Consider the following 16689-nt stretch of genomic DNA (forward strand, 5'->3'; position numbering starts at 1 on the left):
GGTAATGGAGATAATGATGATTGAAACATAGAAGTCTGCAGACACTGTGTTACAAACTAACAATCGTCTCAAATTTGTTAGGGACTAAAGAGACTTTGTTAGCATTAACAAAGGAACAGCAATGGCAAAAATTCACCAGACAATAGTAAATTCTAAATAATCGTTTTTTTTTAAACTATAACATGACATTTCTTACTTAACTCTAACTTAAACTCTAAATGTAAACCTCCTCCCCCCACCACCCCCATGCACAATTATAAATGTGTGTGTGTGTGTGTGTGTGTTAGTTAAAAGTCCCATATTCAGAAAAATCAATTTTAAAACTTTAGCATAATTTTGATCTTGCTTTATGGTCTTAAATTTTCAGTTTAGAAATAATTATAAAATGCTTTTTAAACACTTCAGGCCTCTTTAAACTCACAATTCTTTTGATGAGTTGTGTTTCAGAGAGAACTTCCTTCATATGAGTGATTTCACAAACTGCCTCTTAACTTGCTTAAGAGTTTGAGACTGTTTACTTCTCTTGACTGAAGACGTTTGGAATCTGTGTTCCTAACGATCAAACTGCTCTCTTTATCTTAAAAATGCAGTCAGAACAGGGCTTATTTATTTCAAAGCTATTTATTCTGTGTGGTCCTTTTTCAGGAGTAACATTGGCAGCTTTTTCTCCTCTGCAGAACATCTTGCTGCTCGTCAGTTCAACATCTTAACAGAATGGCAGGTTTTCTTCCACTTTGGCTCCCATTTCAATCATATATTTCTGGCAAATGTCTCATGTCGCATCATTTCTGTCACTGAAGTTCATAATGTCTTTTCACATTGATGTACTAAAAAGCACTTATTTGCAGAATCAAAGTAATTAATTTGTTTGATGGTTTTCTCCTGGTTCCTGGCTGCCTGGAATTGATGAACAAAATGGCTTATTGTATACTCAAGCAAACATGGTCCCACTTATTTCAAGAACCATCATCAAAATCTGTTCTCTTTGCAATGCAATATCAAACTCTTTGGGCTTTCAAACTGTGGTCAATAGTGTTTAAAATGCAAATACATTTGTTGATGCTGAAGCCAGTTACCAGCTGCAGAGAACCATATGTGTTTAAAATGCTAATCTGTTGTCTTTGTGCCCCTGTGACCAATCAAATTAACTCATTAAACCATTTCTAGATGAAATATAGCTTTAACATTAAACTATTAATATTAAACACAGATCAGTTACAGTGTGATGGTAATGAAAACACACCAAAATGCTGGAGAAACGCAGCCAGTCTTTTCAGTGCCCATAAAAAGCTAATATATATTGCCAACATTGAATATATTTAATGGAACAGGCATGAAGCGAGAAGGAGGACATAAAATGTGAGAATGAGAAGCAAGAGAGAAATGGTACAGAGAATTCAGTAAATGCCTGATATTTTCTAAACTTGGTGTCCAAATCAGGCACGTGTACCTACTTGCAAAGGTGAGATTATGTGGTATCAAAAACATCTACCAATGAAACATAACTGTGCCTTGTGATTAAAAAAAGCTGTCCTAATATCAATTTAATGCTAAAATATTAAATATATCTATAAAAAATAAACCTAATGATGCATCAGTCTCCAAGAGTGTTCTCTCTTTTTTTCGACTACTCTTCTTTATAACTGCCGCAGCTTTAAGAAATGATGATGAGCTTCAAATTTGCAATGAATCCCCTAATCTTAGATTAAAAGTCTTAGTCTCGCTTTTGTCATGGTTGTCTAGGGAGCTGCAACACCTGCCCAGATAGCTTGTGTTTGTAGAGCACGGGGTTGAGTTGGCCATGCCAGTGCCACCGCCCACGTGTTTCTCCAGCCCATTACGATTGTGTGAGAGAACTCTCTCATCCAGTGTCTAGTCATTTGTGTTTGTTGATTTTGTGTATTTTTTGATTAATTGCTGGAAAGCACTTGGGAACAACATTCCATTGTGTTTAAAATCTGTCATATAAATAAATATTCAATTCATTTCAATAAGAAAAAGATTGATTTTAATCATTGACCAGCTTTGTTTACCAAATATTTGAAAAATATTGGCTTTTATTGGAAAGTTACATCACTATCCAACTTCCCTCCTCTTGAATACATTCTCTCCCTCTCCTCCCCATCTTCCAAGGAATCAAGATGTATTGCTTTAATGCTCAAAATAAGCTGAGGTCAAAGATCAGCCATGAGCTATCCCCGTGAAATGGGCAGTGAGTCAATAAGTCGTTGGAATTATCTTCCTTAAAGAGCAGTGAAATCAGTCCTTTTACTTTACTTTTAAGGTAGTGTAAAGAAAAATGTGATCTGCATGGGGGTGAGAGACTGATAGCAGTAGACTAAAATGAAAAGTCTTTTAAAATAAATTAAGTTGTTAATTTCAGCCCATAGTTCTCAGCCTCTGTTTGTTTATTTTCTGAAGTATCAGTCCTAAGAGCCTTTACATGCTAATTGACAATATATTATTCTTCAGACATAAAGGAGCTCTCTAGAAAGATTTAACATTAAATTTCCTCTAGATATTAAGTGTTCCCAAGTATTACTGGACCATTTAATAGGCTTTTCTGAATTATGTTCCCATAACGTACATGAGTGTTGAACTTAAGGACTCTTACTTGTGCACTTTATTGATTTTCTTTTTCCTCTCTTTATATTGCACAGTCGGTTTGTTTACATTTGTTATCTGTTTACACTTCTTTGTTTGTTGAGATGTTTTACACTGTGTACAGTTTATTTTTTGCACGACCAATTAGTGTTAATTCTGCCACACCTGCAGGAAAAAGGAATCTCAGGATGGCATGTAATATCATGTGTGTACTCAAAAATTAAATCTGAAAATCTAAAGTGAAATCATTAATTTGCCAACTCTAAGTCTATTAAGGGATTATTCATTCTTTCCCTTTGTGATGCGGATGGAAGTTTAAAGCTTTAAACAATCACACCAGAGAAGAGATATCTTGGATGTTTGTTAAACCATACCCAGTGCCTAAAATAAAGAAGCCAAAATTATTAACACAAATGTTTTTACCTTTCAGTAAAATTCATCAAAAGTTCTTGACTGTTCAATGAAAATATCCCAATATAGTATGTTCTCCCTATTTCAGCAGTTCAATTCCTTCAAATAATATTGTATATAAATGGATGAAACAAAACCCCGGCAGAGTTACTGCAGCACGATTACAGTGCTGGTGATTCAGGTGCAAATTCAACGCTATCTGTAAGGAGTTTGTACATTTTCCTCATGTCTGCATGGGTTTCCTCCGGTTTCATCCCACCCTTCAAAAATGTAGGGGTGTGCATTTGGGCAGCATGGGTTTGTGGGCTGGTAGGGCCAGTTACTGTGCTGTATGTCTAAATTTAAATTAAAATGCTCAATTATTCCAAGATGAGCACCATCAACCATAACATTGCTATTTGTCAACTAAAAATACTACAAATTATACACACTAAATAATAATTATGGAAAACTTTACAAATTACAATTTATGGGCTGATAAGTGTGTAGGATGGAGGGAATTAAAATCAGATCAGTTTGCAATTTGCTGGGACAATGCATTTGCAGATGTGGGTTTAGATAGCAGAATATTAATCTAAACATATCCCAACAAAAAGCATGCTATGAAAGCGTATTTGTTCAGTAAATGCCCATTGACAGACATTCCTCAGGATAATATGACCAATTTTCTAAGGAATATTCTCAAGTGCATTGTACAGGAAACAATGACATCCCATATATGCTAGATGTGGTCATCAGTGGTCCACAGTCAACTGCAATTGTAAGTGCCAATACAATTTTTTATGTTGCAATTCAGAAAATAAAAGTTGCAAACTCATTCCAATCTGAAAATTAGATTTATTTTTACATATAATAAGGAAATAAGCTGTTCCTGGTCTGATATTCCCCAATAAGCTTGGGATCATATATCCTGGATTGTCTTCCTTCCTTTCATTTATTGTTACAGGATGTTGGTGACAGAGGCAAGGCCAAAATTTATTACCCATTGCAATGCACAAAAGTAATGGAGAAACTTAGCAAGTCCTGCAGCATCTATAGGAAGTGAAGGTAACCAATGTTTCAAGCTGAGCTCCTCATCAAGGTATCAGTAAAGGGGAAGCAGGCATCTGAATAAAATAGTGCAGAGAGGAGGGAAAAAGGGCAGGGGGAGGTGCACAGGTAATGGGTAAGAGGTCATAGGTGGGAGTTATTGGGGAGTGGGTAGCTCTGAATGGAGAGGGAAGGGAAGGTGGTGGGAATTTGGAGGAGGGTCTACAGGAATTGGAGGTCAATGCCATCTAGTTGGAGAGTCCCAAAATTTTCCTGCTAGCTAAAGGAAAAATTTATCTCTCTCTCATTGATGCCTCTTCCCCTTTCAGCTATTGTTACAATAGACTTCTTCTCTACCTCTATTTTATCCCATCAGCTGCATTTCTCCCTGTTTACCTATTGCCATCTTCATTCCTTGCTCTGTTTCCACTTACCATGGGATAAATGCTCTGCAGCAATTTACTGGGACTTCTTCAACAACTCCTTCCATCCAACTGATTACTACCATCCATAAAGACAAGCAGGCTTATGGGAATATCACTAGCTTCCCAGTGCACCTCAGAGCCACACACCATACAGATTAGGAAATATAACCATATAACCATATAACCGTTTACAGCACGGAAACAGGCCACGTCGGCCCTTCAGGTCCGTACCGGTTCACTTGAACAACTCCACTAGCTCCTCTGCAAACTCCTGAGGACGTGCTGAATTTGAATAAAAACAGTGCACTCGGGGGACAGAAGAATAAGGGGGGACATCCCACATTTCTAACGCTGAAAGGCCTGGGCAGAGTAGATGCGACAAGGGTGTTTCTCATGGCTGGGGAGTCCAGGGCAAGAGGGCAAAACTTCAGGATAAAAGGGCATCAATTTAAAACAGAGATGGAGAAATGTCTTCAGTCTGAGGGTCATGAGTCTGTGGAACTTGTTGCCACAGACGGCTGTGGATGTGAGGTCATTGGGTGTACTCAAGGCAGAGATCGACAGGCACCCGACCAGTCAGGGCATCAAGGGTTACGGGGAGTGGGCTGTACTGATGTTCTTTCAGCATTGCTTGATCAAAAACCTGGAACTCCATATTTTACAGAATTATGAGAAAATTTCACCAGAAATATTATAATGAATTAAGAACGGTTCATCCAACCTTTTCAATTCCAGAGTCAATCTCCATTATTAGCCTTTCCACACCACATTATTCTCTTATCACTCTCCTTTTCATATATATTCATATTCATCTACCCTTGCTTGACATTTCTCACTTTTGTTTCCCAATATGCAATGCTTCAAAAAAGTAATTTAATTTCCTATTAGCAGGCAAAAATATCATTCAACCTGTAGCTTTAATTTTTATTAATTAAAAAGAGAAACATGTAAATAAACTTTGGTGTAAATCAATCATTATTTAGAAATGCACAAATTTATCTCCTCCATTTATCATTGTTTTAATAATATATAGCCTGAGTTTGTTTAGTCAATCAAAACTTGACCTGAATACCAGACACATTTCAATGCTGGAAAGATATTTAAAAAATATCTGACAAAATATCTTTCTGGTTCCATATTATATGAATTTAGCTTTTTTATCCCCCAAGATATATTAACATGTTCCTTACACTTCTGATGCATAATTTGTACAGTACTAAAACAAATTCATGTTCCACAAGTTGATGCATTACTTAGCTTAATGGCTGCCAAGTTTGTGGGAACATAATGCAAAATGAACTTACATTATGATGATTTTATTAGATTTGTTCAATACTTTTCAATAACCATAAAGGAAAGGTTTTCTGTGAAATAGTAAAGCATAAATATGTGTTAGTATCATGTAATGAAAGTTACATAACATTTTACCAGAATTCTAGAGCATTTTAGATGAACGAGAATTTATCAAAATTTTATGCTACTGTAACAATAGATAAAATGTCAAGTAGAATGATCTGACAAATTGCTTGTGGTTCAGTGTCATTCAAGGCTGAACAGATAAATTAAATTTAGCATGGGTTACCAGTAAAACAATGAAAATATTGCCAAGTTTTCACAAAATTACAGCAAATACTTTTAAATAAGTGAATTTTATGATACTGTGGGTAACACATGAAAGAAAACACGTGGCAAAAACAACTCAATTGAATCCATTTTCATAGTATGGAAATGCTTGAGCTTTAGTGTGACACAAAAATTTCAAATGAAGAGAAATTGGATCTGTTGCTTGAAGGATCAATATGCACACCACCAGAGGCTGATGACTAAGATTGATTTTCCCAGTGAATTAAAAAAATAGGATAAAACTATTCTCTTTCATGATGGCGCTAATCTACAAAAATATTTTAATCATGTTCATAAAACAATAGTTTTAATATCTATTTATATAATTTAGGCTTTAACCTTTAACAATCTCTAAATTTGACTGTGCCTTAAAAAACCATGGAAAATACTATTGTCAGTCAATGAATGCAATAGTTACATGATTCAAATGATTGCATTAAAGAGACATGTTGTGGTCAAATTCTCACAGCATTGAATAAATAGACATCTAAACAAATAATTAAAAGAAGTAGCCAATACCAGAAGAGCAGATAATGCAAATATTTTTTTAAAATATTCCTTTTTAGTACAACACTTTCGAAGTGTTGAAACTTAGTGGGATACAAAACATGGATGAGTGGTGTGAAATGCAAAGCTCTTGGTGAAAAACAGCTCAACCCTTCCAAGGCTTTGTTTAGTCAACCTTAATATGTTTAGAGGATTAACAGAACATCTACAACAAATACTATAATCCTGTCTTATATCCTGGAATCATATTATAGTGTGTTAGCCACACGCACACACCCACGCACACCTTCTGTCTGCAATTATAACAAAAATAAATCCATTTGTATGAATTTTACATTGAATCATTTCATTGCACTCATTCACAAGGAGTGTAAGATATGTTAGATCTTCAGTTATTCAGATTATTATGTGGTTTAAAAAACAAATCAAATAGTGTTAAAATTTCACTGGCTGTTTTTATCAGAATGGTCGTACTTCAAAATGTACAGTTAAATATGCAATTGAACAGGTATATTTCTTAATGATTTAAAATTAGTCAATACAGTTGTTTAGGTAATGCTGGTAATGTTATCTAGATTTTAGCAGCTTTTGACAATGGTTCACAGAAGGTTAATTTTTTTGTTATTTTTATCTACAACATTGAATAACTTCTGATTATGTTATTCACAAGTTCAGATTTCAGTATTTCATCGACTTAACATGGAAACAGTGAACACAGGGCATATTGTAAAAATAAGTGCATTTTCACTACAAAAATTATTTTACATAAAAGTGATCCACTTTTGTCCATTTAAATCTTTAATTTTCATTTCACATATTCCTGTAATCATCATCTTCCATCAATCTCCGATTTATTACATTTAAACATCTTGTAAATTGATTTTAAAAATTCCTTCTTTGGAACTATTGATGTACATTAAATTGCAGGGTTGCATATGCAGAGATATGTCCAATAAGAAATCTGTTTACATTAAGTGACTACCATCATCCAAGAAGTACACTGTGACAAGCTTCAGGCTGAAATCTGTAAGGAGGCTTGAGCTCAGTCAATAAAAGAGGAAGAATTATCATGTGGTGTTCCCTTGAGATTTCAGTTCAATTCATTCAGTGGCTGCAGCTTCTGCCAATTTCAGTTCATTTTATTTAGTATGAGTTTACCACTTTGGGCAGAGGCGTGCAATTGTAACTGACAAATTTTCTCCTGAACTGGGAGTCTTACATAGAAATCTCACATGGCTGAAGTGGGATGAATATTCATCTTCAACAATAACGATTCTTCCAATGGGATGGAAGGACAGGGATCCATCAATTTTTGTACTTGATCTTCCCAGGAACAGCCTGACTTCCAACATAGAGTGGGTCCATGCAAGCAACTTTGGCAGCAAGGAAGGAGTGTATGCAATGCAGTACAGCAAAAAGGTTGGAAAATTCCAGCTCCTGCTTAAAAGAAATACAAGGAGAAAATAATATATGATTATTAAAATGTAGCGACGTGCAAAAAAAAAGAAACATTATTAATTTTAACTCTGTTACCCATTTACACACTGGATAGGAAGGTGTGGCCACTGGAATCACAGTGGGCACAACAAAATAACCACACAAGGTATTTTTAGAGTGAATCAAATGGATTCACTCTTCATCTCCCATGCAACCTTTTAAAAGCTCGAATTATGAGCTCAACCCACGCTGATGTCATCATACACTGACATCACATGGCCAATTCAATGACTTCTGTGATTTGTAGTGCCATCATAACACTGCTAAACAGCCACCCCCAACCCCAGCAGAAAGGTTTGTCTGTCTTTTAGGTGGTCGACCTCTATTGGCTGCTGCAGTGGGGAAGACTTGTCCACATGATCTGGTTTAAGCCCGCCAATAGTGAAAGACTGTGGCTTCCTTCCAATGTCCAAAATACAGGTCGACCTAGTTTGTCTGAGTATCCTATAAGGGCCTTTGTAGGGCATCTGTAAAGGTTGACCAAGTGTTCCTCTTCAAGCAAAGACGTATTCACAGTTTTTGAGGTCTTCAGGTGCAAAGGAAGAGTGTTCTCCAAGTGTTGATGTGGTATAGGGGTCAATTTTCCTACTGTCTCCCTTAGCCTACTCAACAGTTCCATAGGATCATTGCTAGAGTTGGAATTGTTGGAGATGAACTCCCCTCGAACCACCAACAGTGCACCGTACATGAGCTCCGCAGATGAAGCTTGGAGGTCCTCCATTGCCCAATAATACCCAGGACATCTCATCAGCCCAGTTCAGGCCTTCTAACCAAGCCATCAAGGCTGACTTGAGATGCCAATGAAATCTTTCCACCATTCCATTGGCCTGGGTATGATATGCATTCGTATGATGAATTGTTGTATTGAACAAGCGAGACAAGGCCATCCACAGTGAGGAAGTAAATTGTGGTCCTCTATCCGAAGTAACATGTGCTTATAAACCAAAATGAGACACCCAGGAACTGAGGAACACCCGAACACAAATGTGTGCCATAGCAGCTACCATAGGCACAGCCTCAGGCATTTGTGTAAACCTGTCTATTACTGTAAAAAGATAACAGTATCCTCTGGAATCACAGAGTACACGACAAAATAACCATACAAGGAGTTTTTAGAGTGAATCAAATGGATTTACTATTCATCATCCATGCAGCCCTTTAAAAGCCCAAATAATGTCCTCAACACACACTGACATCATCATGCACTGATGTCACATGGCCAGTTCGATGCCTTCTGGGAAATGCAGTGCTGCCATAGCACCGCTACAAAGGCGGTAAAAATCATACATGGGATCGAGCCATTGACATCACTGCTAATCCTACAGGCTTCAAATTCTGAGCTGAAATTTTAGACGAGTGACTAAAAACTTGGCTAGAGGTGAGCTTTAAGGTATACAGCATTGAGAGAAGAGAGTGCAACCAGAATGACATGGGGTCTTTATGACATGGGATTCTTTCTTGTGAGAAGTTGGAGACCATGATGGTCTTGGCAATATTTGCTACTTTCTGCAGCCTTTTGCATTCCCGTGCTCTTAAATTACCCAGGCGGGTTATGATTCAATCAGTCAGTATACTTTCTACAGTACACCTGAAGAACTTTGATAAGCATATTAAATGACATGGCAAATCTTTGCAGATGTCTTACAAAGTAGAGGCATTAGTGTGCCCCAATGTGCTGGTTCGAGGAGAGGTTGTTCAATATGTGAACTCCTGGGAACCTGAAGGTACTATCCTCTGCACCTCTGTTCCATTGATGCACAGAAATGTGTGGTCTTTCAGCCTCCCTTTTCTAAAATCCACAATAAGCTCCTTGGTCTAGTTAATGTTGAAAGCAAGATTATTGTTCTCGTACCACGAATCCAAATTCTTGATCTCCATCCTATATTACAATTAATCTTTTCCCATTATTAGACCGCTAACCGTGGAGTTGTCTGTAAATTTGGATGGAGTTGGGACTAAACTTGGATATGCAGACATTTGTGTTGATCTTGTACCCCAATATTTCTCCATATTCCTTCAATTTCTTATGTAGTTCTTTTATTGATATTTCTGGTTCTATTAGGTATACCTTATGTCATCTGCAAATAAACTCATTTTATACTCTTTCTCCTTTATTTTTATCCCTTTTATTTCATTTTCTGTTCTTATCAGTTCTGCCAATGGTTCTATTGCTAAAGCGAACAGTGAAGGAGATAGTGGACATGCCTGCCTAATTGACCTACTTAATTTAAATTGGTTCGATAAATATCCATTTACTGTTACCTTCGCCAATGTTCCATTATATAATGCTTTAATCCAATTAGTATATTTTTCTGGTAGATTGAACCTCTGTCGTATTTTGAATAAATAATTCCATTCTACCCTGTCAAAGGCTTTTTCTGCATCTAAAGCTACAGCCACTGTTGGCTTCTTATTTCCTTGAACTGCATGAATTAGATTAATAAATTTACAGACATTATCCGCTGTTCATCTTTTCTTAATAAATCCAGTTTGATCTTGTTTTACTATTTTTGGTACAGTCAGCCAATCTGTTTGCTAATAATTTTGCTATTATCTTATAATCTGAATTAAGTCGAGATATTGGTCTATATGATGCTGGTGTTATTGGATCCTTTCCCGTCTTTGGTATTACTTTAATTATTGCTGTCTTTCATGAATCTGGCAAGTTTTGTGTTTCTTCTATCTGGTTCATTACTTCCAGGAGAGGAAGAATTAATAACTCTTTAAATGTTTTATAGAATTCTATTGGGAATCCATCCTCTCCAAGCATTTTATTGTTTGGTAGCTTTTTTAATATATCCTGTACTTGCTCTATTTCAAATGGTTTTATCAGTTTGTTTTGTTCCTCCTTGAAATTTTGGCAGTTCAATTTTAGCTAAAAACTCTTCTATTTTATCATCAGTTTGGTATAATTGTTCATAAGATTCCTTAAAGTTCTCATTAATCTCCATTGGATCATATGTAATTTGTTTGACCTTTTTCCTTGATGCCAATACAATTCTTTTAGCTTGTTCTGTTTTAAGTTGCCAGGCTAATATTTTGTGTGTTTTTTCTCCTAGCTCATAATACTTTTGCTTTATTTTCATTATGTTCTTCTCCACCTTATATGTTTGTAATGTTTTGTATTTTATTTTTTTGTCCGCCAATTCTCTATTTTGTTATATCGTCTTTTGTTGCTAGTTCTTTTTCTGTACTTACTATCTCCCTTTTCAACTGTTCTATTTCCCGATTGTAGTCCTTTTTCATCTTAGTTACATAACTTATTATCTGCCCTCTAATGAAGGCTTTCATTGCATCCCATAATATAAATTTGTCTTTCACTAATTCCATATTTATTTCAAAGTGCATTTTAATTTGGCATTCAATAAATTCTCTAAATTCCTGTCTTTTAAGTAGCATGGAGTTTGACCTCCATCTATATGTTCTTGGTGGGATGTCCTCCAATTCTATTGCTAATAACAGGGGTGAGTGATCAGATAGAAATCTAGCTTTATATTCAGTTTTCCTAACTCTCCCTTGAATATGGGCCGACAACAAAAATATATCAATCCTTGAGTATGTTTTATGTCTACTCGAATAATATGAGTATTCCTTCTCCCTTGGGTGCTGCCTCCTCCATTTATCCATAAGTTTCATTTCCTGCATTGATTTAACCATACATTTGGCCACTTTATTTGTTTTGCTAGTCTTTTGTCCAGTTTTATCCAACATTGGATCCAAATTAAAGTTAAAATCCCCTCCTATCAATATATTCCCCTATGTATCTAAAATCTTCAAAAATAATCTTGCATAAACTTTTGATCCTCTTCATTTGGTGTGCATATATTGATCAAATTCAAAAATTCTGAATATATCTAACATTTATTCATTACATACCTCCCTGCTGGATCTATTATTTCCTCTTCTATTTTGATTGGTACATGTTTATTAATTAATATAGCTACACCTCTGGCTTTTGAATTATATGATGCTGCCGCTATGTGCCCCACCCAGTCTCTCCTTAATTTATTATGTTCCACTTCAGTTAGATGCGTTTCCTGCACAAATGCTATGTCTATTTTTTCTTTTTTCAGAAAATTTAATAGCCTTTTTCATTTAATTTGGCTATGTATTCCATTAATATTTATAGTCATATAGTTCAACATGGCCATCTCATATCCTGTTTACACCTCATTTCCCCTTCCTCACCACCACCATCCCCCTTTTCCCCATTTTCATCTCAGTTCTCCCTTTTTGAACTCAATGTATGACAACACTTTTAAAACATAAAGTACTTCAACAATTCCCACATCTAAAATTCCCTTAACCCCAAATTACCACCCCCCCCCCCTCTGAGTTGCCCCTTATCCCTTGCCGGGCAACCACAACTCCCCTCTCCATTTGGATTGCGAACTCGCTCACAAGCATCAACTGATTTCGCAGTGACGGTTATTCTCTCCCACCCAACCCCTTCCAGAAAAGACTTTTATCTTCACAAATAACAAAGTTCACCCTCTTTATTCCCCCTTACTTTCTTTTTTCCCTTTTCTTTCCCTTCTTTAGTTCTTACATATACATTATTTTTACATCTTTATATGTATTTTATTATCATTCTTCGTTCTGGTTTCATCTCTTCATCTCTCCTTCTGTCGTGCAGGCATTCTGCAAATTGTCGTGCTTCCTCCGGGTCCGACTCCGACTTCCACCAACTCCTTGCACATGCGCAGTTGCGCACTTTTGTTTGGCTCAGAGAGCCATTTTTTTCGGTCCAGCAACTCTGTGGGGTCGTCACCAACCTTGGAGAATGGGCTCTCTTCTTCACGACGGCTCCCTGTTTCTTCATGAAGGTAAGGCCTTCTCCTTTCTCTTCCGGCATCTTTTCTTCTTTTTTTCCCTGTTGTTTTTACTCTTTCTTTCTTGGGTGCCATTTTCTTTCTTTTCTCTACAACTTTATCTTTTATTTGTTATGTTTTGTGTTTCTTAAACTTTGAATTTTCTTCACTTTATTTCTTCTTTTCTGAAGAGGGCTGGTATTCTCCTACCGGCCACTACTCCATCACGTGTCTCTTGATATGCAGACATGAATGTATGGGCAGTAGAGCTGGAGATTGAGCAACAGTCTCAAAGTGCCATTGTGTTGATGGTCAAGGAGAAGGAGGTGATGTTGCCAATCTGGCCTGAATGGGGTCTGCCAACGAGGAAGCAAAGGATCCTGTTGCAGAGGGTAAATCAGAGTCCCAAATCTCTTTGGTTGATCATATGTTTTGTTGGTATGGTGATGTTGAACAACAAGCTGCAATGAATGATCAGCAGGTGTTCTTATGGTCCAGGTGATCAAAAACAGAGTGGAGAATCAGTGAGATGGCATCTGCCTTTGAGTTCTGATGATTAGGATAATAATTATGTTGTTACAACACCAGCAACTGGGGTTCAAATCTGGCGCTGTCTGCAAGGAGTTTGCATGTTCTCCCAGTGTCTGCATGAGTTTCCGCTGGGTTTTCCAGTTTCCTCCCACCTGACCAAAACGTACCTTGGATTGAAGATCTATTCAGTGGGCCGTAAGGGCTCGAAACCATGCTGTATATCTAAATTAAAATGAAAATTAAACAGAGTATCTCACGTCAAAAAGACAGTGAGATTCAGGTAATGTATAGGGTATTTGTTTTCCACATCGATTTCTTCCAGAACCAACAAGAGGCGTGAATATTAGCAGTAAGCTCTTTTGGAGGAAAGTGCAGAGGGTTGGGTGAAGAGGGCTGGGCAGGTGTCCAGGTATGAACAGGTAAGCATTTCAGGTAGTGCAGCTTATGTTAGTGTTATGGGAATGTCAGTCAGGGCAGAGGTTGCTCCTCATGCAGGATGTGGGACATCAGGGAGAAACCTAGCATTCCTGGTGACAACATCTGTGGGGAGTGTGTACAGCTGCAGCTCCTCAATGAAGCTAGAGCTGAAGATGAATGAACAGGGGATCATCTGAGGGCAGAGAAGGTCATAGGTTGCAGTTACAGTGAAGTGGTCACACCTCAGGCACAAGCTGCAGACAGTCTGGTGATCAGTAGGAAGTCTAAAAGAAAAAGGCAGACAGTGCAGAGATCCCTTGGGACCATTCTCTTCTGTGACAAGGACACCACTTTGGATACTGGTAAGAGGATGAGCTATCAGAAGGTACCTGCAAAAGCCAGGTCATTGGCACCACAACTGGCTCCAAGTCTCAGTGGAGAGAGGGGCAGTCAGGTAGTGGTAGGAGACTCAATGATCAGGGGCATAGATAGATAGATGTGGCTGCAAGTGAGGCGGGGATGGTGTGTGGCCTCCCTGGTGCCAAGGTCCAGGATATTGCTGAACAAGGACTGAATGTTCCTAAAGGGGAGAGAGAGCAGTTAGAGTGTGATTCATATAGATACCAATCACATAGGTAGGAAAGGAGGTGTGGTCCTGCAGAATGAGTTCAAAGAGCTAGGGAGAAAATTTAAAAAATAGGATCTTCCTGATTTGTAATCTCAAGATACTACCTGTGTGCCATGTGCTAATGAGGCAAGGTATAGGAAGATAGTACATTTTAATTTGTGGTTAAGGAGCTTTGGCAGGAGGAAGCGATTCAAATATTTGGATGCCGCTGTGCTGATTGTTTTCCTTTTCCACTGACATCTTGTCCCAGGAATTAACCGGGACATGGTCCAGTGGAAAAGGTAAACAATCAGCACGCCGGCATCAAATGATGTCAAATCCCTCCAGGATTGATGACCTCTACCCCTACTCCTATCCCCAGTTTCAGCTGATGCTGGCATGCTGATTAAACCAGTGGAAAAAAGACAACTTCCCTCCATTCCATTCAATTTGAAGGTAGACTCTCCGATCCCTGGGGATGAGTTGTGTTCAGTGGAAAAGCAGTGAGTGTCCTAGTTAAGGATGGCCCAATGAAACAGCACAAATGGCTTCCTATCACAGGATACTGGACGGCCAATTAACTGGGATCCCAGTGGAAAAGGGCTATTGATTCTGTGGACAGCCAGACTATTCCCCAGTGTAAAAGTGTCACACTTGAGAATATGCATTTAAGGTGCGGGATAGGAAGTTTAAGGGGTGATGTGGGGGCAATTATTTTAAACAGAGTGGTAAGTGCTTGGAATTAGCTGCCAGTTGTGGTGAAAGCACTACAATACAATAGTAGCATTTAAAAGGCTTAAACACATGAACATAAAGGAGATGGAGGGATATCAAAGCAGACAAGCTTTAGTATGATTTATATATAGTGTTCATTGCAGCATTCCCTCTTCCTACTTTGTTGTCTAGATTTTACTAAATGAAGTGAGTTGGATCAGGTTTGATGCATTGTTCAAAATGAAGAAAAACAAAATACTTCCTTCGATTCAAGATTTGGTCAGGCAGATTCTATAGATATATGTGGTGATACCATGGTAATACTATTTGTTCCATTTGTACCATCTCTGTGTGTTTGGCTAGCCTGCCTCCCTGTTGCCTAACCCTGTGACTCCTCCCCTTGGAATACCCTAATAAAGACTGCAACACTCAAATATGTCCTCCAGTCTTTTGAAGTAATTGATAGCATATCAATTTTATTCCTGTAATTTTTTAAAATCGCAATGGGTACGTTGCTGAGGCCGGACAAGCTAGACATTGATCTGCAATCGCCTGAAGCCTTAGACCAATTTGAGCTCTTGCTACACTGTTTCAACAACTTTCTGCAAGCCTCCACTCGTTGTGGGATCAGCTGACAACAAGGTGCATCTACCACAATCGTGGGTCGGCTACCACGGCTACACAGTGATCGGGGGCTGCACTATGTACAAAGAGGCATGGAACAAGCTCAAAAACAGTACAGGCCTAGGACAAACAAGGTCTACATGAAACATCTCCTGGCCACTCATAAGCAGCAACCTGGTGAGCCCCTCGAAGAATAGTTTTGGGTCCTGTGTGAACTTGGGTGAGCCTGCAGCTGCAGGGATGTTACTGCAGATGTCTATACAGATGAGCTTGTCCGGGACACCTGTGTAGCAGGTGAATATAGATCAGACTATATTCGCCAGTAGCTGCTGCAACAGGACGAACTGACCTTGCAGAGGGTCTTCGAGATATCCAAAACATTGGATGTAGCCCTCCGTAATATGGACTCATTCTCCGTCGACAACGCGCGCGGTGCCTAGTGGGGGACATGGGTGCTGCCAACTTGAAAAGTAGGGTCCCAGGCCGCAGCCATACAGGGGCATTCTGACTTCACTTCAGCCGCTGCTGCAGATGAGCACCCGCAGTGCTACTTCTGCGGCCAATAGAAGCACCTGTGGAAGCACTGCCCAGCCAAGGAAGTGGTAATGCTCAGGATGTGGAAAGTAGGGACACTATGCAAAAGTTTAAAAGTCCAGACCTTCTCCTTTCCCTAGAAGAGCCACGTGTAGGCAGTGGGGTCAGCTACCATCTTGGTAAGTGTCACTTCCGCCCCAAAACAACAGTACTGCATGCATGCCATGGAGGCTGCCATCTTGGCCAGCATCACTTCCAGGGTCACTTCTGTCCCTGAGCCACGTGTGCACCATGGAGGCAGCCATCTTACTGGTCTGGATCGCGGGTGCCACCTTATCAGTTTGGATTGGACAGT

The 16689-nt window shown here is 38.5% G+C and overlaps 1 protein-coding gene across 1 annotated transcript in view; it reads right to left on the bottom strand.

Annotated features, from left to right (window-relative positions):
• Positions 1 to 7904: 7904 nt before the first annotated feature.
• sntg1 (syntrophin, gamma 1) overlaps positions 7905 to 16689 on the bottom strand; it is a 149912-nt gene continuing 141127 nt past the window's right edge. Inside the window, exon 17 of the mRNA XM_069915697.1 lies at positions 7905 to 8039. Within this exon, the coding sequence (XP_069771798.1) occupies positions 7905 to 8039 (135 nt within the window). The remainder of the gene's footprint in view (positions 8040 to 16689) is intronic.

The sequence above is a fragment of the Narcine bancroftii genome, chromosome 2 (assembly GCF_036971445.1).
Source record: "Narcine bancroftii isolate sNarBan1 chromosome 2, sNarBan1.hap1, whole genome shotgun sequence".
Lineage (NCBI taxonomy): Eukaryota > Metazoa > Chordata > Chondrichthyes > Torpediniformes > Narcinidae > Narcine > Narcine bancroftii.